At 40.1% G+C, this 25153-nt stretch overlaps 1 protein-coding gene across 3 annotated transcripts in view; it reads left to right on the forward strand.

The window, feature by feature from the left end:
- The first annotated feature begins 1749 nt into the window (after positions 1-1749).
- Positions 1750-25153, forward strand: part of RGPD4 (RANBP2 like and GRIP domain containing 4) — a 31471-nt gene continuing 8067 nt past the window's right edge. For 2 of the 3 annotated variants that reach the window (XM_035558146.1, XM_035558147.1), the window contains exons 1-21: positions 1750-2069; positions 4243-4310; positions 4823-4934; positions 5913-6065; positions 6948-7178; positions 7553-7698; positions 9011-9203; positions 9744-9834; positions 10700-10909; positions 12213-12391; positions 12485-12660; positions 12944-13067; positions 13415-13576; positions 13972-14109; positions 14206-14352; positions 14801-14983; positions 15070-15153; positions 15650-15788; positions 15950-16047; positions 16594-21145; positions 24879-25046. In XM_035558146.1, coding sequence (XP_035414039.1) covers positions 1995-2069; positions 4243-4310; positions 4823-4934; positions 5913-6065; positions 6948-7178; positions 7553-7698; positions 9011-9203; positions 9744-9834; positions 10700-10909; positions 12213-12391; positions 12485-12660; positions 12944-13067; positions 13415-13576; positions 13972-14109; positions 14206-14352; positions 14801-14983; positions 15070-15153; positions 15650-15788; positions 15950-16047; positions 16594-21145; positions 24879-25046 — 7429 coding nt within the window. In that variant the 5' untranslated portion in view covers positions 1750-1994. The remainder of the gene's footprint in view (positions 2070-4242; positions 4311-4822; positions 4935-5912; positions 6066-6947; positions 7179-7552; positions 7699-9010; positions 9204-9743; positions 9835-10699; positions 10910-12212; positions 12392-12484; positions 12661-12943; positions 13068-13414; positions 13577-13971; positions 14110-14205; positions 14353-14800; positions 14984-15069; positions 15154-15649; positions 15789-15949; positions 16048-16593; positions 21146-24878; positions 25047-25153) is intronic. The other variant, XM_035558148.2, reaches the window with a different exon arrangement.

A 25153-nucleotide genomic window follows, 5' to 3' on the forward strand; every position in this document is an offset into this window, starting at 1 on the left:
CTGCTAGAGGCCAGGTAGTCCAAACCTCTGCTCAAAGCAGGTCTAACTTCAAAGCTGCACCAATACCGAAAGTCTTACACAGCCAAGTTTTGAGTATCTCCAAGGAAGATCTCACAAGCCTCTGTAGGCAGTATGTCACAGTGTTTAATCACCCTCCAGGTGTTGGTGTTTATTTTCTCTATTCTTATTATTGGAGTCCTCTCTCCAGTGGAGGGTTGCCCAAATTCACACTGCTCCCTCGGGAGCTGTCTTTGGAGTGAACTATCATTGAAATAATACCCATGGATTTTGTCATGAAGAGCATTATTAAAAGCAGTGCAAAACAGGGAGGGAGCTAGCAATTAGACAATAAACCTGGACAATTACAGGTCTAGTGTTGAAGCTTACTTCCTGGTCTGTCAGTATTATAAATATTTCACATAGCTGGACGTGCTTTCTTTAAAGAGGCTGAGTTTATTACTGTTTTTTTGAACCTTGACCCCTACTAGGTCTCTCAAAGGAGGCTGTGGGCCTGGGATTTGGGAACGGATGTATCAGCTTTTCCCCCTTTTTACTGCATGGGATCAATCATGCATGAGCAAGAGAGATTCCTTTTGAAGCTCCTGCTTAGAATAACAGTAGGGAGCGCTTCAGAAAGCCCAATGGATGTAGCTGTAGGGGGAAGGAGCTGAGCCTAAAGCCTTTCTGCCTCCAGCAGTGGCAAATCCTGAGCTCAGTTTCTACCAAGGTATCAAGATGTGTAGTGAGCCAAGCTGAGTATGGTCTGGTTGCAAGGTTAGCACTAGAGCCGGTCAACTGCTGGCCTGTCTGGTGGGCTACCTTCCTGGTGTTGCAACCACTGGGGACAACGTGGTGCTAATTCCACAGAGATGCTGACCAGCATCAAGGCACTCAACCTTGTCTGTATGAAGTCAATTTCACATGCAATTTCACATCATGAAAAGCAAAAATTTCCTCCAGTGACTCCCGAGCCAGCTCTCGGATTCTCCTCTGCACCAGCACTAAGACTTCTAATCCTCAGCCTGGCAGGTGTTGACAAACTGCTTGTAACCCCAGTCATTTAAAAAGCAGAGGGGAAAAAAACGCTCTTTCTTCTTACGGAATTAAAGCCAATGTGTAAAGAAATCACCACTAATAGAGCAAATAATTAAAGATAGGGTTAACTCTGGTTAACCAGGGTTAGGGGGTTAGGTGGCTGCTGCTGATCTCCTTACAGAAACAAGGTGGATACTTTACTTTTCCTGAAAATATGGTAGGAGTTGTGGAGATGTCAGTAGTGCTTAGGTGTAGCAGGAAACTTGTGTATGTCAATGGGTCGCTACAGACTGAGAAGGGGATGAATTTTTAATGAAGAGATATTCACAGAGGTATCACACGACTCGGGGACAGCCCAGTGGCCTCATTTTGACCAAAGTGACTGGAACTTGCAGAAAAGCAAGCCGGGCACCTCCAGCTAGCAGGCTCCTGGTGGGAATTAAGCCACGGGGCAACTGCCTTACGGCTTAAAAAAAATAAAAATAAAAATAGTTTAAACCTCCTGTCTCAAGCTTTGCAGCCTGCTCATCTTAAGGGCTGCTCCCAGCTGATTTCTGAAGGGCCATTTGCAAGCTCATTTCCTAACGCCCCGTAAGGGAGCCCCAACGGCCGCCCCCAACGGCCGGCCTCCGGCCCCGCGCATGCCTCACGGGCGGGCTGGCCCCACCCAGCGCCCCGCCCCCTCACTGTGGCGACAGCTCCTGCGCATTCACCGGGGGCGGGCGCCGTTGGGCGCGCGGGGGGAGATTTGCGTAACGCGCGGCGGCTCCTGCGCACCCTCCGCAGGGCGGGCGCCGCAGGGGCGCGCGGGAACGTGCGTAGCTGCGTAGCGTGCGTAGCGTGCGTAGCGTTCCTAAGGTGGGGCGGAGACGCTGCGCGGCTGTTGCCCCGCCAGGAGCGGTGCGGCGCGGCGCGGAGCGGAGCAGAGCCCGGCTGGGCTCGGTGCGGCCGCCGTCGCCATGTTGAGGCGCAGCAAGGCCGAGGTGGAGCGCTATGTCGCCGCCGTGCAGGCCGCTGCGCCTTCCCTGAGAGAGGTGAGCGAGGCCTCGCCGTTTCCTTTGGCCCGGGGGGGGAGAGGCGGCCGGGGCCCCGGTTGGCTTGGCTGAGGGCTGGGGTTGGGGTGGCCGGCTTCGTGCGGGGGGTGGGTGGGTTGGGGTTGGGGTAGCCGGCTTCGTGCGGGGGGGGGGTTGGGGTTGGGGTTGGGGTAGCCGGCTTCGTGCGGCGGGGGGCGGGGGGCGTTGGGGCTGCTCCGCGGCGCTTCACGGACGGGAGGGGGTTTTTAGCAGTGTTTTCCTCGAGGCCGGTGCGAGGGAAAAGTAAGGGGTTTCCTCACGGGAAACGCCGCGAGCCTCTCCTCCAGCCGGTGAGCCCTGGGGTTGCTGTAGGAGAGGCCCGCCGGCAGTTACAGAGCCGTTCGGGTTTGTGGGCCCCTGGTTCCTAACTTCCCGGCGTTACTTCCCTTCAGAAACTGAGCTCAAATAGGCAGCACGCCGCCTTAAACTTTCAGTTTCCTTTACGTGCGGCGCGGTGAATATTTCTGGCCGGCCGCTTCGTGAAGCGATAGCGTCGAGGGAGGGAGAGCTGGGAGAAGACGGTTCTGCTCTCTGTCACTAGCCGGGCACAGGGGTGAAAAACTCCAAGCGTTCCTATTACAGCTGGAAAATGCTACGCAGGTCTCAGCCGACTGATGCAATTCACGGGGCCCTAATCCTGAAAGATGCCGTTCTGCCGCTCTGAATTGGTTTTATCGCAGAGGCAGAATATTTAGCAGCCTGAATGTGCCCGAGCTAACCATTATACGTTAGGGACTGCATGCAGGGCCTGTGTATACCATCATTTGTGCCTTTCCCAACAGCAACAAAGTTGTCCTGTGACTTTGTTTATTCGACTTGGGTGCTGTTTAGATTAGACAGTGTCAAGTGCATCGCTGCCAGACTCACAGATACTTTTCCACAGTTTTGATGTTCCTGGTGGACTTGACAAAAAACATTTCCTCTCCTTTTCTTGTGCTCAAGGCCACTGGATGCATTTAGTTTTGACTTTTGAGCGATGCTTACAACTGACTGTGTAACACAGTCCACGGTGGAAATAGTTACTGGTTTCCTTGTGTTGATTTCGGGGGGAAGGGTCTTACAAGGCTGCAAGCGTTTATTTTGAGGTTTCTTTTCATCTCTGTATATAAGGTGTCAAGGTTGACTCCACTCTGGCATGTCAGTGCGTCTTTGTGATACCTGAAAATATGGACTGAAAACTAGGAGGCCTGCTTTCATTCACGTTTCACTTTTTAAAGTTTTACGTAGATAACTTGAGGGTGGGAGGGGGTGAAGACTGGCAGTTTGAGTGTATTTAGAATGTAGACAGTTGTCTAACGTTTTGTATCATAGACCTAACTACCTCCAGTATTTTGGAGTTCACAAACAAAACCTGCTTTTGATCTGATGTTGGGAGCTCAGATTTTGAATACATATTATCTAGCTTCTACCTTGAAGTTTTTGCTTGTGACTTTGTAGTTCCCTAGCTCATTCCTTTGACTCATTTCCTCCTGCCCATGCTTCTGCCATCTTGCCCTCTTGCTTGCTCAGTCTTCTGTTTTGCCTTTTTTTTCACTTTCGTTTCCTTGTTTTATTCCTCCATAAATACCTTTCACGTTTCATCCCCAGAACAAGTGTGTTCAAGTTATCTCAGACTGATAACATCAGAAATAAATTATTGTATCAATGCATTTTGTATATAAACTGAGAGTAGGTGGGATTTCTTAGTGGAGGAGACAGCATTTTCTAGCTATATTTAAACAGTTGTATGTGACATGTACTAGAGCAGGACTAAATAGCATCTTCTTGTTTAGTCTGTCAGATTTAGGTATTCTTTTTGCAACATTGTTACATTGGGGAAAAAAAACACTGTACTTTAAATGTAGCTGACTCCATTCTTCTACACTTTTTAGTCAGAAGTGTTTATGAACTGTTACAAGTATTAAGGCTTGTTGCTTGCTTCACCAGTAACCTCAATTTGCCTGTTACTGGAAAAACGTTGTTTTCCAAATCCCACATCTTTCAAAAACAAAGCTTTGGATATGAGGAGCGAACTGGAGCTGATAACTAGTTATCAAATTCAGCCTCTCAAAAGTATTATAAGGGCCTTCCTATTCAATTACTTTAAAAGTGTTGTACGTCTAAAATGTGCTTGTTGTGTGTTTTCCCCCTTCAGAAATCGTTGAAAGGATTCCTTTTTGCTAAGCTGTATTTTGAAGTAAAAGAGTATGAACTTGCTAAAAGGTAACACACGTTGATGTATGCTGTTATTCTGTTCTCTAAAGTATAATAGAAAAGCTAAATGAATGTGAAGTAGACTGGAGAAATCAAGATCGCTGTCATGCTGCTTTAAGGTAGCAGTAGACGTGGGTATCAGATGCTGTTTAAATCTTTATAAAACAGCAACTTAGATAATTAGTTATGTGATATTGAAAAACTTACCGTTTGAAATGGCTTTTATTCCATTGTGTTATGAAGTTATTACAGTTTCTGTGAAGTTATTACAGTTAGAGTTTCTTTTTTTTAATAAACACCAATACTTGCTGGCAAATAAGTAGCATCTGTACATGTAAAAATAATGTTGTTCTGTACTGTAAGGTCCAGACCAGGTATCTAGAACCAACCATGACTGCGTTTCCTGTATCACATGTTAAATTCCTGCTTCAGTTCCATGGAGGCTGGGGGGGAGGACAGAGAGACTCATATTATTGAGGAATATTGGGAATATTGATCCTTTTTTTTTTCCTGTTCCATAGGTACATATGTACATACCTCAGTGTGCAAGAGAGAGATCCGAAAGCACACAGATTTCTTGGACAAATTTATGAAGCTGAGGACAACACAGAAAAAGCTTTTGGATGTTACAAGGTAAGTACTCAGCTGACCTCCGATGTCCTGCTGTAATCCATTGCAAAAGGACTTTTAAAATCATTCAGTTCTGGGCACTTCTTAAATGCATAAAAGAAAACATGTTTGTGGAAAAAGTGTAATATGTATGCTTTCCGTTGCAAAATGTGTATGTATATGATGTACTGCAGAGGGGATTCTTCATTTGACGTGATTTGCTTCAGCAGTGTTTTTTTTAAGTTGATTCTTTTGTGACCTAGACTGGGTCTTTGTGCTACCTGCTATTAAATTCTTTCCATATCGTACATTGCCCTTTGGACTAAGGATCTGTGACTGCTGTCGAATTTCCTAGTAGGGGCTCTGATGACAGCAGTAATCTAGTTGCTACTGGAAGACTAGACCTAGGGTGTTTTCTAGTTGTTTGTATTTATTGCTTTTTTTTTTGGTTTTGTTTGGGTTTGGGGGAGGTGAGATGGGGCAGGGCAAACATAATTTACATGTATATGCTTGCCCAATGAGAAATTCACCATCAGAATGCCTTTGTTCAGGTTTTGGGGAGGGAGAGGATGTGCTCAAAAGTTTTGCTGCCAGTACATCCCAGCTTGTCTTAGTGTGTGACTTAATTACATCTTTCTTCAAAAGTGTCCATATGGAGTTAGACTAAAGGTACTTAAGAGTCCAGCTGCCAGCGTATAGCTGGTGGTAGGGGCAGAGTAGCTGGCTTTTGCATTTTTGCTCTTCTAAACTTTTTCTTTTCTGAATTTTTGCTCTTTTGAGTTGCAGCAGATGTATCTGGGTGCTGTAAACTAGTGATACGTTTAGAAACTGAGGTCTTTCTTAATGTATTCAGAAAGTATTTACTAATAGATCTGTCTAATTTGAATACCTGTGTCTTTTCAACGAGTGGTGTAATTCTTTCCTGTTCTGTGTGGATTGCAAGATCAAGTTACCTTTTTTTTCCTGACTTTTTTTTCCGTGTGTGTGCATGGGGAAAACTAGCGTTCTGTGGAGTTGAACCCAGCGCAGAAAGATCTAATACTGAAGATAGCTGAGTTACTGTGCAATAATGACGTCACTGATGAAAGAGCAAAATACTGGGTTGAAAAAGCTGCTAAGTTGTTTCCTGGAAGCCCTGCTGTTTACAAGTTGAAGGTAAATGCCAATTTCCAATCTCTGTTCTGTGACTTAAAGAAGCTTCTAGTATCTGACTGGGGCACTTTTCCCGTGTCATCTCATGTAAAACTTCCTGGCGAAATTATTTTAGAATCTTGAGTATTAAATCTAATGGAATTAATATTCTTTAGATTTAATTATTCTAGAATTTATTCTTCTAGATTTAATATTCTTCTATTTAAAGAAATGTTAATTTCTTTGCTGTTTGACACTTCTGTCTAGCTTTCAAGAAAACTGCAGCTGCAGGCTTTCATACACTTCTCAAGGTTTCAGGGTTGACAGTCTTCAAAAATGCAGGGAAATCATGTTAGTAGTCACATCCAAAAAGTTAAGACTAGGTAGGCAGTTCTCTATTTATTGTGTGACTGGCAGGAAGGTAGCAGGCCTGAGAACTCAGACTTCCTTGCTGTCTATGCTGCTTTTTTTGTTTTTTAAATTTGGATTAAAACAGCATAAAGTAAGGAATGCTCTAATTCTCAGTTACTGTGTAAATGCCTTCAGTCACACAATCTCACTTTTGCACAAGTATTAGTTTTGTGTAGCGGAGCAGCAATGACACTTAAAGTCTTAAGATGCTTGTTTCAGACAGGCTATTCTGCATCAGGATATGCTGTCTTTGAACCAAATGGTTTCACAAGCTGAACATACCATCCATAAGAGGCAAATTGTTTTGTTTTTTTTTTTGTATTTTAAATGTTTGAGTATTTCATCAAACTTCGTAATAACTGGAAGCTTTTCAGCTTTAATAGTTTAAGTAATGTAGTCTGTGTGGTGGAGGCAAGAGAATTGTCTCTTAATGCAGTTGTTGAAAAGGCCCACATGCAAGATGAAATATTAATGTGTTGCCTTCATGTTCAATAGGAGCAGTTGCTGGATTGTAAAGGTGAAGATGGATGGAATCAACTTTTTGACTTGATTCAAGCAGAGCTCTATGCAAGACCAGATGATATCTACATTAACATCAGACTAGTTGCGCTCTACCGCTCCAATAATAGGCTGAGAGATGCTGTTCTCCATTGTCAGGAGGCAAAGAAGAAAATACCTTTGCAGTCAAGCTTGGAATGGTGCTCCTGTGTCATAGAGACATTTGAGGTGTGCAATCGTATTTTGATATTGTGATAATCTTCCATATCCTTTAAACTAGCTTGTGTCTCTTAGTTCATTACACTGACAGCTATTTCTCAAGTGATTTAACTCCTTCAAATGCAAGTTAGTGAAACCACTCAAATTACAAAGTACTTCTTTGGAGTTTCCTTCCTAGAGTTAAATGTTACGGAGTTGTTTAGTTTCTAATTTCAGGGACCAAACTGTTCAGGCAAATAGTTCCCTGGAATTTTGCTGTTGGTAAATGTCTCAGTAGTGGAAATAGATTATGCAGTAAATGATAGTGATTTGTTTTGGAGAAGTAGTGTCTTTGCCTTTATGGAAGGATGACTGTTCCTTATCCTCTGAACCTTCTTCTTTAGGAATACCTGGAATCTGTACAAGACTTGGAGTCTGATAAAAGTAATTGGAGAACTATCAAGAAAGATCAACTGCTGGCCTATTGCAGCTTTCTTAAAGTGACGCTATCTTCTAGAGATGCTCAGGAATGCAGAGGCGCACTCAAAAAGTATTGTTTTACCTTTTCTGTATTTAAAGCAAAACAAAAAACCTCTATGAATTACATGTATTTTTCTAGGTCACAGAACATCTACCAGGCTTCAATTTCACTGTGTAACCAGTTTGTGGATGGGAGACAAGACTCTGTTTTAGAATAAAGAAAGGTTCCTGGTAGGCTTGAGCCCCAGGCTATAAGCCTTGTTTGAGTAGTCAGCACATAACCGTGGGGAAGACCCAATATTATCTTGGGTCAATTACCTTTTTGCCCTTCAGTAAGAGAATGTTCTGTACCTCAGCAACTATCTCATTAAAATTTCCCAGGTGCTTGTGTATCAGCTTTGTCCTGGTCAAGTTAACACAACACATGTTGAAATAATTAAGAATTTTAGGCATATAATATAATTGGAAGGGAGGAAGCTGCCTGCAGTAAGAACATTCACCTTCAGAGAAAACTGGATAGTGTTTCAGGGCTAGCTGGTTTCAAGGCGTACCATTTGTGTCACAGCTGAAGTAGTACAAAACAACGTTTGTAGCCAATTTGTTGGTGAAGAGCTATGTTCCCTTAGATCTACCTTCTCTTCTTTCTGTTACCTTCTCTGGAGATATTCAAGACCCATCTGGATGCCTACCTGTGCAATTTGCTCTAGGGAACCTGCTTTGGCAGGGGGGTTGGACCCAATGATCTCTCGAGGTCCCTTCCAACCCCTACAATTCTGTGATTCCCTTTCTCGCTAACTTCTATTGACATAGCTTTGTTTCTCGCTTAAGTGATGATTGTTACCTTTTTTAAAACAATGTTCTTCAGTCTGCTCTTCTTGAATGAGTATATGAAGCAATACAGGCAATGGTTGAGGAATAGGTAATGTCCAGATATGTTCCCCCCCGCCCACCCTGAACATTGACCATAACATTGACCATAAACGTGTGGTTGTCCTTCAGGGTACCTAGATCTGAAGCGCTTCTAGATCATGGCAATGCTAACAGCTATTATAGTTTTGTCAGGTTACTGAAAGAGTGTGTTGACTGTTTATTGGAAAGCCACTCCTGAGTGGAGACTATTTACTGGCCTGCAGCTATTCAGATTGCTGCGGTATCTCTTATTTGGAAGAACCAGTCTAACTGTATTTTGGTCTGTCCTTTTGGTAAGTGAAGTGAATTTTACTTCAATAAACAAAGTTGAGAGCTTTGGGAGTTTGAGACAGTTATTCTGCCTTCTAGTTGACTCATCAAGTTACTTGATTCACAGTTAAATAACATTGACCCCAAACATGCTATAGCTTTTACCAGGACTTTGCTCAGAATGAGTCTTTTCTACATTTTAGTCTTGATCGTGTGCTTCACTCAGTGAAAACCTATGTGAGTGGGACTGACGAGTTGTCTCGTACCTTCATCGAAATGAAAGGACAGTTATACATGCATGCTGGAACTTTGCTACTGAAATTGGCTCAGCAGAACGAGGCACAGTGGAAAGAGGCTTGTGAACTGGCAGCATTGTGTTACTTGATAAGTTTCCAGGTAAGTTGTTTTTCAGTGTACGCCTTTAGTTGATGCAGTTCTTGGAATGCTCTGTTAAACACTTGTATTCTGAAAATTAACTAGTGTTTGTAAGACTCCCTCCTCACCAAATCTTATTATTCCGCGATTTAAAAGATTTCAAATGGCATCACTAGAATAAAAGTGTATCATCAACTGCTTTTCTTGTCAAAAGTAAATTGACTCTTAAAGGCTAATGAGTGTATTTCCCACAGTCTGTTCTTTTCTGCACTACAGCTGAAAACGTAATGAATAGTAAGCTTATTGGTGTAGGGAGGGAAGAGGATGAACTGAGTAACTCCCATATTATTGCGTAGACAGCAGAACTAAAAAAGTGTGCTATTGTGTGCTATTTGCAATAGATACAGTTGCCCACTTCATATTTTTCAAGGGATGTGTTATATAGTACCTTCAGAATTGGTGCTTTTTTCTTAAGTTTTCTTGTGCTTGTTTCCTAATTTTTGAGACTAATTTAAGTGATCTGCTTTGTATAGTAAAGAAGCTATAACAATTCTTCACCAGGTTCCTAAACCAAAGTCAAAACTAATAAAAGGGGAGCATACTGGACAAGACACGCTGGAAATGTTGGCCTGTGATCGGAAAAGCCAGTCTGGTAATGAAAAATAATTAAAATCCCTTAGTTCCATTTCAGTCTTATGAATAGCTACTTTAAGAATCAAGTGACTCTTGTTAAAGAATACACTTTGTGTCTTGAAATATGCAATAATACTCTCTGGATTCTGACTACATATAAAATGCAAAACAGTAGTTTGATCCTGACATCTAATGTTTTCTTCCTCCTCTTCAGCATGGTAGTAGACTTCATTCTTTCTTTTCAAGTGAGCTTTTTCTTCTTTTTATCTCAAGGACGCTAAGGTAGAATTGAACTTTTTAGCATTTCCTAATCTGAAAATGCTTTCTGCCTGCTGATTCTATTTTACAAGTATTGTTAGCCCAAGCATAAAATACTACTGTTTCTCCATCCTTTCCATCCCCTTATTTGTTCATCAGGTTTGGTGTTTCTGTTGCTAAGCTTAGGCAGGCTTTCAATCTACATGCGCTATAGCCCCTAGATGAAAACAAACAAGAAAAAAAAAACAGAACAGTAGACATCAGCTTGAAACGTTCCAGAATGGATTTTGATAAGATCAACTCCTACTTGTATTACAGCTACTTATTTTTGAATACAGTTGCAGTGCCCCTAGAACAATAATTTAAAAAAAAAAAAAAGTCGTTGTAAATCCAGTTCTCCAGGAAAACAAATGCCCTGGGACTGGTGTCACTAAAGGCTTAGAAAGCCAATGTGTTGAAACACTGACCTAATTACAGGGAGAATATAACTTACCAATTTGTGGGTTTCATAAGGGGAAATCTCGATTCTCAGCCTTCCGTAGCAAGAACAGCCTGCTGTATCAAATACTACTTTCCTTGACTAAGTTCACTGTTTATCTATGTGAAGTGATATTTTTGTTTTCTAGGTCATATGCTGCTAAAATTGAGCCATGGCAAGGAAGACTTCCTGAAAGAGGTTGTGGAATCTTTGGCAAACAAAAGCGGTTCATCTACGCTGTTTGGTAGTCTCTTTGAGAATGGAGCTTCCAGAGAGAGGTCTTTCCTTGGTACAGATGATATTGGAAATGTCAGTATGCAAGCACCAGTGCAAGCGGAACTTCATAAATATGATCTTGGTAAGAGGTGTTACTTTCTGAAACTCAGCATAAACATGACTGTCTGTACTGGAGAGTTTTCTAGAAATACTTCATATTGCAGTAAGAGACAGCCATTCTAGCTGTTCAGTGTTGCCCTAATTACTCCAAAAGAGTGATATGTAAGGAGTTTCAATTTATGCTGTAACATGTTGCTGAGAAGCAGTATTATTATGCCTGGTTCTTAAGAATTTGTCACATACTTCCCTACTTCTATCCTTTCTGTGTTTTCTAGTCTGTTCTGATCCATTTTCATTTGCTGCTGCCTGTTTAGCTATTTGTGTTTGTACATTGGTAAGTGTCAATGGGAAGGCAGGTCTCTCTTCCTATGTAACCTATGAATACAGGTTACGAGTACAAAAATCAAGTAACTTTAGGAAGAATTGCAAACTACTAAAAACTTCTCAATTTTTGAACTTGACTTGATGATGAAGTCTGGCTTTGAATTTTGGTGTAACAAGGTTAGAGTACTAGTAGTTTTTTCACCTAGCTGATAATTTTTAGAAACTTTTAGGCTGTTAAATCTGTGTGCTGTGTTCTGTGTACTACCTAACTCTGTTAAGTAATTTTAGACAATAAGGCTTACAGTCCTTTATCTTAAATAACTAAAATAAAGCTTATACTACCACAACCTCTCATAAGCAGTTTATTTGTAGTGTTTCTTGTTATGTATTTTGAAACAACGAGGGTCTGTGCATATTGCATGCAGGCTAAAGATTTTCCCTGTTAAAGAAATAAGTGCAAAAACATAATTGCAAAAAAAAAGTCTGGCTTTAAGTTAGAAATTAAGCGCTCAAGCTATTTTAACATTTAACATTGCTAAAGATAGAGATTTCACGAGCATTACAGAACTAGAAAAACTGCAGTACTTCTGTTTAATACATTAGTTTAACCTGCTGCCTCAAAATGAAGAGGTTAAAATTTAAAATCCTTATGTACTTCAGTGGAAATGTTATCTCCATTCTTTGCTTTGACAGAAAAGCTAAAGTATTAATACGTTTGGCTTGTGCACTCCTGTGAAGTGGATGCTGCTTCTTCAAAAGCTATTATTAATATATATAGATGCCGAAATCACTTCAAGAATGCTACATCTTATTTTTAAAATGCTTATTTCCAGCTTAGATGAAGGCAAAAAGATGGGAAGAGATTGCTAGGAAGCTCCTTCAGTGTGATATATATATACTAAAACTCTTCTTTTCATATAACGAAACCCGGCTTTGATCAGATGTTAGTCTTCCTAACTAGGATGCAGATATTAACTTCCTACAACTTTGTTTTTGCATAGGTGCCGTTCGAATGCACAATGGTAGTCTCCAGCACCTCGTGTGGCTTTGTTTGCAGTGGTTCTTGATGTCAGTGTTACCCCCAGTGCACAGATGGCTAAAACAACTTTTTCACTTGCCCCAAGAAACATCAAGACTAGAGACAGATGCTCCTGAATCCATTTGCCTGTTAGACCTTGAAGTAAGTAAATTTTCCAAGTTCTTAAATGTACTATACAATTTAAGAGTTTTTGGTATCTAATACTTTATTTATCTTTTATTTTTACAAAAACAGGTATTTCTGCTTGGAGTGGTATTCACTAGCAACTTACAATTGCAAGAGAAGTTTAACGCTCACTACAGTGCACATCAGCCTCAGTTCTTACCATTGCTAGTGTGCAAACAGCTCTATACTGAAAAGCAAAGAGCCTGGTGGGATGCCGTTCGTACTCTTATGCAGAGGAAAACAATGTAAGGCTTTTTAAGTTTGGAAATGTTCGAAACAAGTTTTTAGTAGCTTCTGCAAGGGTGTCATGAATTGATCCCCATAGATTGTGTGTAAAATTCATTTTTCTTGATGTATTTTGGACATTGAAGTCTTACTGCTGGAGGGGCTTGAGACACTTAAGAACTTTCTAAAAATGGGGTTTTCATTTCTAATAATGCATTTTTAAAGTAGATGTAGGTTAGGACTAAAACAGATTTAAAAAAAAAAAAAGAATACTAATTGTGGAATATTTCTTCTGATATGTAGACCAGAAACAGCACTAAAACTGAGGCTTGTAGTACAGCATGGAATAAGTACTCTGCGAGCACTGGAAAAACATGGCCTTCAACCTGCCTTAATTATACACTGGGCAAAAACACTGCAAAAAACCGTAAGCTAAAATTATTTTAAAATATGTATAATCTGATGTGTTTTTTCTCTATTTTGCGAACTAAACAGTAAATAAAATCAGACGAGAGAACTGTGATTAATTTTGCCAGATAAGTTACTTGCTATAGTCACCCTAGTGAGTTCTCTCTCCCTCACTACTCTCTTAATGCTACTTTTAACTGTAGTGGTATTTTCTACCTGTATGTTACATAGCTCTGTAGAGAGGTCCCCTGAGGTTTATCACAAGTATTAGAGAAGATACTAATTGCTTTAGAGAACAATATGTATGAATAGCATTGGGTTTGAATTTGTTGAGATGACCTGCTTTTATTCCCTTTTCTTCAACAGGGCATTAGTCTTAACTCCTTTTATGACCAGAAGGAATACGTTGGACGAAGTGTTTACTACTGGAAGAGAGTCTTGATTATGCTGGAAATAGTCAAAAAGAAGAGAAGTATTCCTGAACCTACTGATCCTCTCTTCAAACATTTCCGTAGTGTTGACATCCAGGTACAGATTGATTAATCTAAAATTGAAGTAAGGGGGATTATATCACAAAAATTTATAGTGCGTGTGTATGTTGGTTGGGGTTTTCTTGCATTCTACAGCTCTATGGTGTTATTTATATAATGTCATTAACAGTGATATTTGGTAGTAACTGCGTGCCTGATTAAAGGCAGGGGAATCTCTCCTTATAACTTTATTTTTAGTTTTAAAACTCTGTTTGATTGGAAGACGCTGAACTCCCTTACTACCAACTTTCTTTAAAAAGTGTTTTCCTTGTATTACAGGAATAAAAAATTAGTAATATCATTAACCTCCGCCTGCCCAATTATTTAGTGGCGTTCACATGCACTTTCTGTTCCAAGTATCGAGTTAAGTGCGACTCGGCTTTTGCTTTGTAGGTCTCACAGGTTACAGTCTATGAAGAAGAGGCACGTATAGCATTTGCAACGTTGGATGCAGTTGATGGCAGAACTGATGATGCTTTGTTAGCATTTGAAGCTATTAAGAATGTCGTTTCATACTGGAATCTTGCTATAGTAAGTTCATAAATTTCATTACCCGCAAATGCTTTTTCTTCACTTGTTTTCTTCATTTGCATTCTGACTGATTCTAATTAATGTGCATACTGTTAGATCTTCCAAAGAAAGGCAGAGGAGATTGAGAATGATGCCATGTTGCCAGAAGAACAAGAAGAACACAAAGCCTATCTTTTTAAAAGCAAGCATTATCTAATGAAGATCTTAGAAGAAAGCTCCTCAGATGTGTCAGTAACTGAGAAAGTAAGTAATTCTTGCTTAAAAGCTTGTTTCAAGAGGTGCATTGGTTTATCTTACTATTTTAAAATGAAACCATTTGCATTCAAGTCAGATTTTTTAGACCAGACTTTACTTAAAGGCAAGCTAAACTTATTTTTTCCCACATGACAAATAATCCGCATAACACTAGTGGGCTAGTACATTCTGGGAAACTTCTGTAAGATACCAGATCGTGCAGTGTTCTGACTACTCTGTGGTTGACAGCTTCTTTGCCAACAAATAGCTTTTCCCCATTATTTTCTTACAGAGGTTAACAGTTTCCAAATAAAATTAAAGCTTGCGTGAATTGTTCTCCTACATTAACTTTAATAAATTTGGAGCTTTGCTGAAAAAACAGTATTTCTGATCAGAATGTAGTCTCCTTCTCTGAGGAAGAATGCAATCATGACTTGCATTTCAAATAACTTTCTAGCTGCCGGTATCTGTTGAAACTGTGAGGGAAATGTTGGACACAGTGATTCAGGAACTTGGAGAGAACGATGAAGAGGGAAGTCTCGCCTTCGGAAATGATCTGTCACCAGCTGTAGATTCAGAAGTGAAACATTCCACTCCATTGTCTAATAACTTCTCTGTCTCACCATCTAAGAGCTACAAGGTACATTAGCCAGATATTATTTTAGGGAAATGTTATGTCTGAATAAAAATTCAATAGGTTAAATGAACTTTTCTTCTGCTCCCCAGTTTTCTCCTAAAAATCCTCCTCAGTGGGCAGAAGATCACAGATCTATACTTCAAATGATCTGTCAGCAAGTGGAAGCTTTAAAGGTAAACAACTTTGTAAAGTTAAACGATTTTGTCACCATGTTCAATGCAGATCAGCTCATCTTTTTGTTATAGTAAGGACTCAGTGATCTTAGCATGAACTAATGTTAGCTTGCTAGGCTACCACATAACTCAGTGAAAATATCTTCTGTAAACATCTACCTAAAATGAGTGCAAGAGTAAAATTTGTTGCCTAAAAACCCTGATTCAGGACTCAGGCAGGGGTATGGAGGCAACCCTTCCAAGGACTGTGTGTGCAGAAAGAGTTCTGCTATCATCAGCTTGGGTATCATCCAGTTGGTTCTGGGATTTTTATAAACACTCCCAGCATGCTGTATAGCATGAACAAATCTTGGATTATTCCAGCAGCCACCTCTTGATTTTTTTTTCAGAGTTTGAACATGATTGTAATTAGGGTAGGTATCGCTCCTTATGCTTTCTTCTACAAATACCAGTGTTATACACTTACATTCTCTTAATTGAAACGCTGTCTTAATAGAATGAGATGCAAAAAATGAAACACAACAATTCCAACTCGAATGTATCATCTCATCGGTGGCCTGGTGAAAGCTATGGAACAGATACTATGTCAGATACCTATCAGAGAGCACAAAATCTTCATGAAGCTCCATTAACAGGTAAGTTGTTGCTGAAATCTTAATTAAACACCTAGCTAAACTGAGGTAGACTCGTTAAAATATTGCAGAAATGTTTTAAGGTTCACAACTAAAACTGATCTCGGGAAAATCCATTCAAAACTACAAAAAAGGATATAAACTCTTCTGGTGTTCATTTTCAGTTGCTACTACTGGCCCATCTGTTTACTATAGCCAGTCACCTGCCTATAACTCTCAGTATCTTCTCAGAACTGCTGCGACCAATGTAACACCAACAAAGGTAAGGATGAATGTATCTGTTCGAGCTGTTCCTACTGGTCTATAGAAAAGAGTGATTTTGATTCTTGTCTTGAATGACTGCTTGTAGTTGAATGTTACTGCATTCCACAGATAGCATTTGTTAAAATGGAGGTAGCTGATGATTGATCTTTCTGCTTTTTCTTTGTAATGTGGGGATCAGGCAGAGCGGCCAGCAAAACAGGTCTGTAAATGTGCTAGTGCGTGTCCCCTACTGGGTATGTGTGATGGCACTTAATTTTTTTCCCAAAAGTAGTATAGGAAAGGAGAATTTTGCTTATCAAAAAAAAAAAAGCCTCAAAAACACCAAAGAGCCCATTCATCTTTTGCTCCTCTTCAGTGCTTGTTTTCAGATGCCATTCAAGATTTAAAATAATCAGTTTAAGGTAAGCTCATAAGTTAAAATCTAAACTAATTTTAAAACGCGCACTGTTTTTAAGAACGCATGTCTACGTGGGCTCTAGCATAGTAATACCTTGTTCTCTGTCACCATAACAAAAAAAGCAATTGTCTTCTGCTATTTCTTTAGGCACCTGTCTATGGCATGAACAGACTTGCACCTCAGCAACATATATATGCTTATCAACAAACAATCCATACACCACCTCTGCAAAACACTTCTGCTTGTGTGTTTCCCCAAGACCTATATGGCACGTCTTTGCGTTTTGATGCTCCTGGGATCATTTCTCCTCGTGGGACTGGTGATTACTACAATTACAGTGTCCCACAGGCAAGCACAAATCCACAGCTACCTGGACCTGGCTATTTCACAAAGCCTTCAGTCACACCAACAACTTTAAAACCTGCAGAATCAAAAATGATAGAATTTCCAAAATCTAAATTTGGACAGCCAGGAACAGTAGAAGGGTCAAAAACACGTCTGCCAATACCAGCACAGTCAAGTCAACCAACAACTTTTAAATTCAACACTAACTTCAAGTCTAATGATGGAGACTTTACCTTTTCTTCTCCTCAAGCTACAACACAGCCTGCTAATGCAGTTTTTAACAGCAGTGAAAGCCTTTTGGGTCTTCTGACATCTGATAAACCTTTACAAGATGACAGATATGCTGAGCAAAAAGCAGTTAACCACACAACTGGTCAAAGAAATGTATTCAGTTTTGGTAATAAACATATTTCAGGCATCCCTTTTACCGAAGGCATGGCACAGAATGCACATAAAAACTTGGCTTTTGAGAGGAGTGATATGTTTAGTTTCCAAGAACCAAGCAAGTCTTTATTTATGACTTCAACTTCTGATTTGGCCAATAGAAGTCATGAAACAGAGGGAGGAAGCACCCTTGGAGATGAGAATGATGATGGTCCTCATTTTGATCCTGTGGTGCCCCTCCCTGACAAGATTGAAGTAAAGACAGGTGAGGAAGATGAAGAAGAATTCTTCTGTAACAGAGCCAAACTGTTTCGTTTTGATGCAGAATCTAAGGAATGGAAAGAAAGGGGTATTGGAAATGTGAAAATACTGAAGCATAAAGTATCTGGCAAATTCCGTCTCTTAATGAGACGGGACCAAGTACTGAAAATCTGTGCAAATCACTACATAAATACTGATATGAAATTAACTCCAAATGCTGGATCAGATAGGTCATTTGTATGGCATGCTTTGGATTATGCAGACGAGTTGCCAAAACCAGAACAGCTTGCAATTCGGTTTAAAACACCAGAGGAAGCAATGCTTTTCAAAAGTAAGTTTGAGGAGTCGCAGAACATTTTAAAAACCCTAGGATCAAATGTTGACACATCTGTGACTCAGAGTAGTGGGACTACAAGAGAAACGACAAGTCAGGATATCAAGAAGTCTAATGGATCGACCTCAGGGACCCTGAACTCTGTATTTCAGTTTCCGAAAGATGGAGTGACCAGTGAATCTGGTAACAAAGTCAGTCTTAAATCTGTTCCAAGTGCATCTGCCCTTCCAACTTTCTCATTCAGAAAGGAAGGTCAGGAAACCTTTTCTTCTGGTGGGTTTGGACAGTCACTCTTGAAGAAAGATCAATGGGAATGTAAGGTGTGTTTAGTTCCAAATGAAGCAACTGCAAAGAATTGTGTATCGTGCCAAAGCCCAAATGCAGATACGTGGCAAACATATGGCACCCCATCAACTGAATCTACTCCAAGTTTCAAAGCTACCGGTAACACTGTGCAGGACAAATTTGGATCTGCCTTTGCTAAAAAGGAAGGTCAGTTGGATGGCAGCATCCGTTCTGTGAGAAACGAACCTGTTGCCTCCCAGAATCCAAGCAAAATGAGTACAGAAATATCTCCTCAAGTTTCTTTTAAATTTGTATTAGATGCTCCAAAAAACATTCAAAATGACTTGGGAACTCCTTTTTCTAAAAAAGCAGGTCAGTGGGACTGCTCTGTAGGCCTAGCCCAAAATGAAGCCAACGATGAAAACTGTCATTCTTGCCAGAATCCTAAATCACAAAGTCAACCAAACGTGCCTGTGTCTACTGCTCAGGCACTTCCAGCTCCCAGCTTCAGTTCTGTTGCTGATGCAACTGCAACTAAGCCACAGGAGAATACGTTTGCGGAGCTTTTTGCTAAAAAGGAAGGTCAGTGGGATTGTAATACTTGTCTTGTAAGGAATGAAGGTTCTTCACCAGCCTGTGTAGCTTGTCAAACACCAAATCCATCTGGTAATTCTGTTAATGATGCTCCATCAACATCTACTTCTGATTTGAAAAGTAAACTATCTGAACCTGCCAAAGGACAACTAGGAACAGGTTTTAAGTGTGATTTCTTAGGAAAGGGCTTTAAATTAGGTCACGCTGAGCAAGGCAAGACACCAGCATTTACGTTTCAAATTCCTGCTGATTCTGAAGTGAAGTCTGCAAAGGAAGGATTTAACTTTTCAATGTCAGTGCCTCCGAGTGGATTTAAATTTAGCATACAGGAACCTAGCAAAAATGCTACTAAGAAAGATGATCCATCCAAAGAGTGTACAGCTGGCGGCTTAAAAAATGTTGATGAAAAAGACAAAAAAGAACTGCCTTCAGATAGTGGAATTTCCCTCCAATCTCAAGAAACTGCAAGCAAGGAGAAGGTTGACTTTGTTTTTGGCCAAAATAGCAGCACTTTTACTTTTGCCGAGCTTGCAAAAAGTACCCCTGGGGAAGGCTTTCAATTTGGCAAAAAGGACCCTGACTTCAAAGGCTTCTCAGGTGCAGGCGAAAAGCTGTTTTCTTCACAGGTTTCTACTAAAACAGATCACAAAGCAAGCACCTCTGCTGACCTTGGTGAGAAGGATGATGATGTGTATAAGACTGAGGATAGCGATGATATCCATTTTGATCCTATAGTTCAGATGCCTGAAAAGGTAGAACCGTTCACTGGAGAGGAAGATGAGAAAGTGCTGTACTCACAAAGAGTGAAGTTATTCAGGTTTGATCCAGAAACAAGCCAGTGGAAAGAACGTGGGGTGGGCAACCTGAAGATTCTTAAAAACGAAGTTAATGGCAAAGTAAGAATACTAATGCGACGTGAGCAAGTACTGAAGGTGTGTGCGAATCACTGGATAACAACAACAATGAACTTGAAACAGCTCTCTGGCTCAGACAAAGCGTGGATGTGGATGGCCAGTGACTTCTCTGATGGTGATGCAAAGCTGGAACAGCTGGCAGCAAAATTCAAAACACCAGAGCAAGCTGAGGAATTCAAACAGAAGTTTGAAGAATGTCAGAGGCTACTACTAGATATACCATTGCAGACACCTCACAAACTTGTCGATACAGGTAGGACAGCTGAACTTATACAGAAAGCAGAAGAAATGAAGAGTGGCTTAAAAGACCTCAAAACATTTCTGACAGATGACAAAACTAAACTGACAGAAGAGGAAAATGTAAACTCTGCTTCTGCCAGTAGTACTTCTGATTTGGTTGTAAAGCCCCCCGCTGAAAGTACCGGGCCCGCTCTGGAATGGGATAACTGTGATTTGCGTGAGGAAGCTTTGGATGACAGCGTAAGTAGCTCCGTGTACGCATCACCTCTTGCAAGTAGCCCTGTACGGAAAAATCTGTTTAGATTTGGAGAGTCTACTACAGGCTTTAATTTCAGCTTTAAATCTGCCTTGAGCCCATCCAAATCTCCTTCCAAGCAGAACCAGAGTAGAACATCTGTAGGCACAGATGAAGATTCTGATGTTACCCAAGACGAGGAGAGAGATGGGCAGTACTTTGAACCTGTGGTACCTCTGCCTGACCTCGTGGAAGTGACCAGTGGTGAGGAAGACGAGCAAGTCGTCTTCAGTCACAGAGCTAAACTCTACAGATATGACAAAGACACTAATCAGTGGAAAGAGAGAGGTATTGGGGAGATCAAGATACTGCAGAACTATGACAACAAACAAGTGCGTATAGTAATGAGAAGGGACCAGGTACTAAAACTCTGCGCCAATCATAGAATAACACCAGATATGAATATGCAACAAATGAAAGGATCTGATAGAGCGTGGGTATGGACCGCGTGTGACTTTGCAGATGGAGAACGGAAAGTCGAGCTTCTAGCTGTGCGATTCAAACAGCAAGATGTGGCAGACTCATTCAAGCAGATTTTTGATGAAGCAAAGAATGCCCAAGAGAAAGGAACACTGATAACACCTCTTTATTCTCGTGCCAATACACCAAAAGAATCTCCATGTGGTAAAAATGCTGTAGCTGTACTGGAAGAGACTACTAGAGAAAGAACCGACCTCAGCCAGGGCGATGATACTTCTGAGGTAACTGTAGAGGCCTCAGAGGTGTCGAGCACATCTGAAACGCCAACAAAAACAGTGGTTTCTCCTCCGAAGTTCGTATTCGGATCTGAATCTGTCAAGAGCATTTTCAGTAATGAAAAGTCAAAGACATTCACATTTGGAAATACTTCGGCCACTGGTTCTCTCTTTGGGTTCAGCTTTAATTCTCCAAGAAAAGGCGATGGCAGTATTCCAGCGTCGGAGAAGGAAGTAGCTGGACCAAGAAGCTCCAGTGCACTGCAGAAGCCTCAAGACAGCAAGGCATGCAACTTGGCTACTTCGACACATGATGGGCCCGCCAACTTCTCATTTAGAATTGTGGAAAAAGGTGAGTGTCCTTTGAACTAATAATTTTTTTCAGGTATGCAACTTATTAAGCAGTTATCTCTTAATGCTACTCACAAAACTTTTTTTGTCTCAATAATACATCTCTTTTTCTTTCCAGCATACTTTCTTCTCTCCCCTTCTTTTGAGGAGGGGGGAGTGAGGGAGGGGTTGCGGTGGGTTAGCTGCCCAGCAAGGTAAAACCACCGCACTAGCATTTTAATGGTACGGTACTTCTCTTTGATTTCATGCACTGCTTCCTACCATTGCAAGACTGTTTAACCAGATGATAGTACATAATTTGCATACTAGTCTCAGATTTATGAAGACAAGCTGTTTCTTAACTGAAGTATAATAAAGTGTGGTGGCAGAGATGTTAGCTGCAGTTTATTCAGGTGGGTAGGGTAAGCTAGTATAGCATTAAACATGAATTTTCCTACTGTGACACGTCACTACAGAATGCTTCCAAAGCATAGATAAGTGTTTTCCCCCCTTTAAAAGTACAGTTAAACACTTATATCCAAACAATTTATTTTTTAGGGTTTAATTTTAGCCTTTTTAAATCTAATCCAATGGCCTTTTGGACAAGCACACCTTCCTTGCAACCTGACAGTAAAGGTATTTACACGCTGCACTGAATGTGTGATAAAAACACTTTAGCAGGCATGGACAGTAACCCAACTGTAGCACAGCAGTTGGCTTAGTAATCTTTATAATTAACATGCATGCTGGAAGAGAGTACTTAAAATTCTGTGTCTGACTACTGTATTTGTCAGGTAAGAGAATGCCTTTGATGTGTGAGCACGATGGATGGTCTTCTTTTATGCTTTTGGCTGTTGTTTGTCTTACTTTTTAAGGGTATTTAGAAACCTGCCTTGCACTTCAGTTTTACTGAACACACACACTGCATCTGTAAAATTCTCTTTTACTAAAGGAATTATATTCTTTTTTTTATTTTTAAAGTGTGACTCTCTTCCTACCTGAGGTCTTCCACTTCAGTGAAATATGCTTGAAGATTTCTAGACATGTTAACTAGTAAAACTTAAATATATTCAAGTTATGTGCTGGAAATGCTTAATTCAGTTTCCTTATTATCAATGTTAACTTCTGCAATTTTAAAAACAAGGCGTAGGCAGAGATGAGAGAGCCAAATTTAGCTACCGTTTACATGTACGTGCTTCATGTATAATACGAAGTCCACCTTAGCTAGCCAAAAAACTTTTGCTGATTTTAACCATCTTGTTTACATCCAGAACCCTTAACCAAAATTACACCTTACAGCTTGATTGTGTCATCATAAGATGTTAAAAACAGTACTTCTTGTAAGTTAGGCTTGCTGGAAGCATACTCAAGCTAATGCAGTTATGCAAGAGCAGTTTAATTTTCAAAAACAAATTTTTATTGTAGCTTGCACAAGATAGTCTTCTAAAGTTAGTGTCTTAGACTGTTAAAAACTGTCAGAAAGTCATTTCAAACACCGTTTTTCCAGCTTAGTATTTCTAGAGAAGCTATTCTTATGCAAACGCTGAACTCCTGTCCACCTTCTGCATATCTCATTGAGAGTCAAATGTTCTGTGTTTTTAGGCATCCACGAGTCTATTAATAATTTGATTTCATTTTCATCATTGAATGTCTATAAAATAAAGTGAATTAGCATTCTGAGCTAATGCATAAATGCAAGAACTCTTGCTGCCTTGAATTCATTTTGTTTTTATATTGGGAAGAGGGAAGGTGTTTTAAAGAAATGAAATAAAAAATCATATGCCTTTCTGGTACTTCAGACAGTTCATTTCTGCTTTCCTGATAACTAGGGTATGGTTATATACCTTGCTTTATTTACAGTTGGTGTTACCTTCAGTGTAGGGTTTGGCTGTTTTGAGCTCTGACTGGCTTAATAGCAAATGACTTTAAGAAGTCCTGTCCGAATTAGCTTTTCAAGTCGACAGTTGCTGGGATCGTAATCAGTGTTTGATCAACGTGTGAAGAACTTTACCTGTGTATTGATCTGAACTGACTTCTTGACGTTTGTTTTATTCAGTTTTTATATTTACTCAACCAAAGTGAGACACTTGCTTAACTAATCTGAATGAATAAAGCATGTGCTAGCAGGCAGCATACCTGCCTACCTTTGTAACACAGTACTGCATTTACTTTATACAGGCTCAGAAGAGCTATTGAGATAAGACTTTATAAGACTGCTGGCTATGGGTTTGAGCTTCTCTCTATGCTATATTAGGAACCTGAAGTGATTGACTCCCTTTGATTAGAAGTTAATCAGCTGGGACAAATGTGGAGCAGGCAACACTGCAAAAGCACTTATAATTGAACTGGGGCTTAGAACTTCAAATGCTGCTTTTATTCTAGTACTACTTAGGTTGCTTTTACTCTGTTGGAAGATACAAATGGGAAAGCTACTTTTAAAAAGCAGCTTTATTTTAATATGTCAGTTGTGCCAGAGTATCGGGGCATGTCTACGAACACTAAATTTATCTTCTCTCCCTGTCTTTTTTTGCAGAAACGAATGTCAAAATGCTTGAGCAGGAAAATCAGTGTTCCTCAGGAACTGATTAGTTCCTAGCTGAAGCTTTAGGTTCCACCTTGACTACGTTGTGCCACAAAGCTGGCGAATATTTTATTATGAAAAGAACAGTGAGCTTTTGAGAGCCCACTTCAAATTCTGCTGACTATCTTAATGCAGACCTCTACTGCAGTATGTTATTGTTATCAAGTGGGCTGACTTATTAAAGCAATCAAATGATTCTTGGAAACAGATGATATATGGATAGTGATGTGCTTAATTCTTATTAATAGTTAACCAATGTGTTTCTCTTAAGCCTTTACTTTGTAAATTACCCCTCTAAACAAAAACAAGTGAAAGGAACTCCACGTGACCCTTAAACTGATGCATCCTTCCTCTTTGCTTCCATTCTATTATGCATAAAGATGTGAGATTATTAGCTTTAACCTTCGATTATTAGTGTTTATTCAGTGAAAGTGGAATAGGCAATTTGATGTTGAAGGAATGAGCAGAAGAAATTGTATAATAAAATCAGCAATAGTATTTGTCCTTGCTGGGAAAGCTAGTTAAACTTCAGGCTGATAGCGGTATTTTGTTATTCCAGTAACATGAAGCTATAAGATTACTCTTAAAACACTTAAAAGTTTCAGTAGCAGCTGCTATGGTAATAAGTTGAGATTAGTTAGTAAAAAGCTCAAATTTCTCATAAGTAATTTGAAATAAGTCCTGCTCAGTTGCTATTTAATATTTTCTGGAACTTCAAACACTTGAAGCAATTCACTAGTATATGTTGCTGTAGGTGGCTTTACGTTTTCTTTTTCAGTCCTGCATTTTTCCTCTCCACCTCTGTGGATGACACCTGTATGGCTCTTTTTCCATAATCTTATTTTGTTTGGTGTAAGGACATAAATAATCCTTGTAACAATATAAAAATGCAGGTTTGTTACTGATCTGAGGCTTGAATTTCAAAGGCAATAGAACAGGTTGTAGTTTGGCATGCAGTTCAGAAATTCTTAAGTTCTAGCATGCTTTGTCCTAGCATTCTGTAACTTTAACTGTTGTTTCCTGTGGATGAATAAAAATATGTAAGCTCCGAATATATATGTTTCTAACCACCTAAGAATTAAGTCAGCTCTGTAATAATGGCAGTGTTGGACTAATGTTGCTGCCTGTTCTAAACTAATTTAGTTTTAATGCTTTTTTCATTTTCTGTACAAAGCTGAGGAGAAGACAGTGCCAGAAGATGATCTTCCAACTGATGAGGTTATAATTGTTTACGAGTTAACACCTACCCCTGAGCAGAGAGCTCTTGCTGGCTTTCTTAAGCTACCTTCGACATTCTTCTGCTATAAGAATAAGCCTGGATATGTGAGTGAGGAGGACGATGGTAAGGACTGTCAAAATTGATCTTTGTGTTGCCCTTTTTGTTGGGAAAGGGTATAATACTATTAGAACCAATAGACGCTCTAATACTAGTTTGGGCTGATGGGCAGT

Source organism: Cygnus atratus, chromosome 1 (genome assembly GCF_013377495.2).
Source record: "Cygnus atratus isolate AKBS03 ecotype Queensland, Australia chromosome 1, CAtr_DNAZoo_HiC_assembly, whole genome shotgun sequence".
NCBI lineage: Eukaryota > Metazoa > Chordata > Aves > Anseriformes > Anatidae > Cygnus > Cygnus atratus.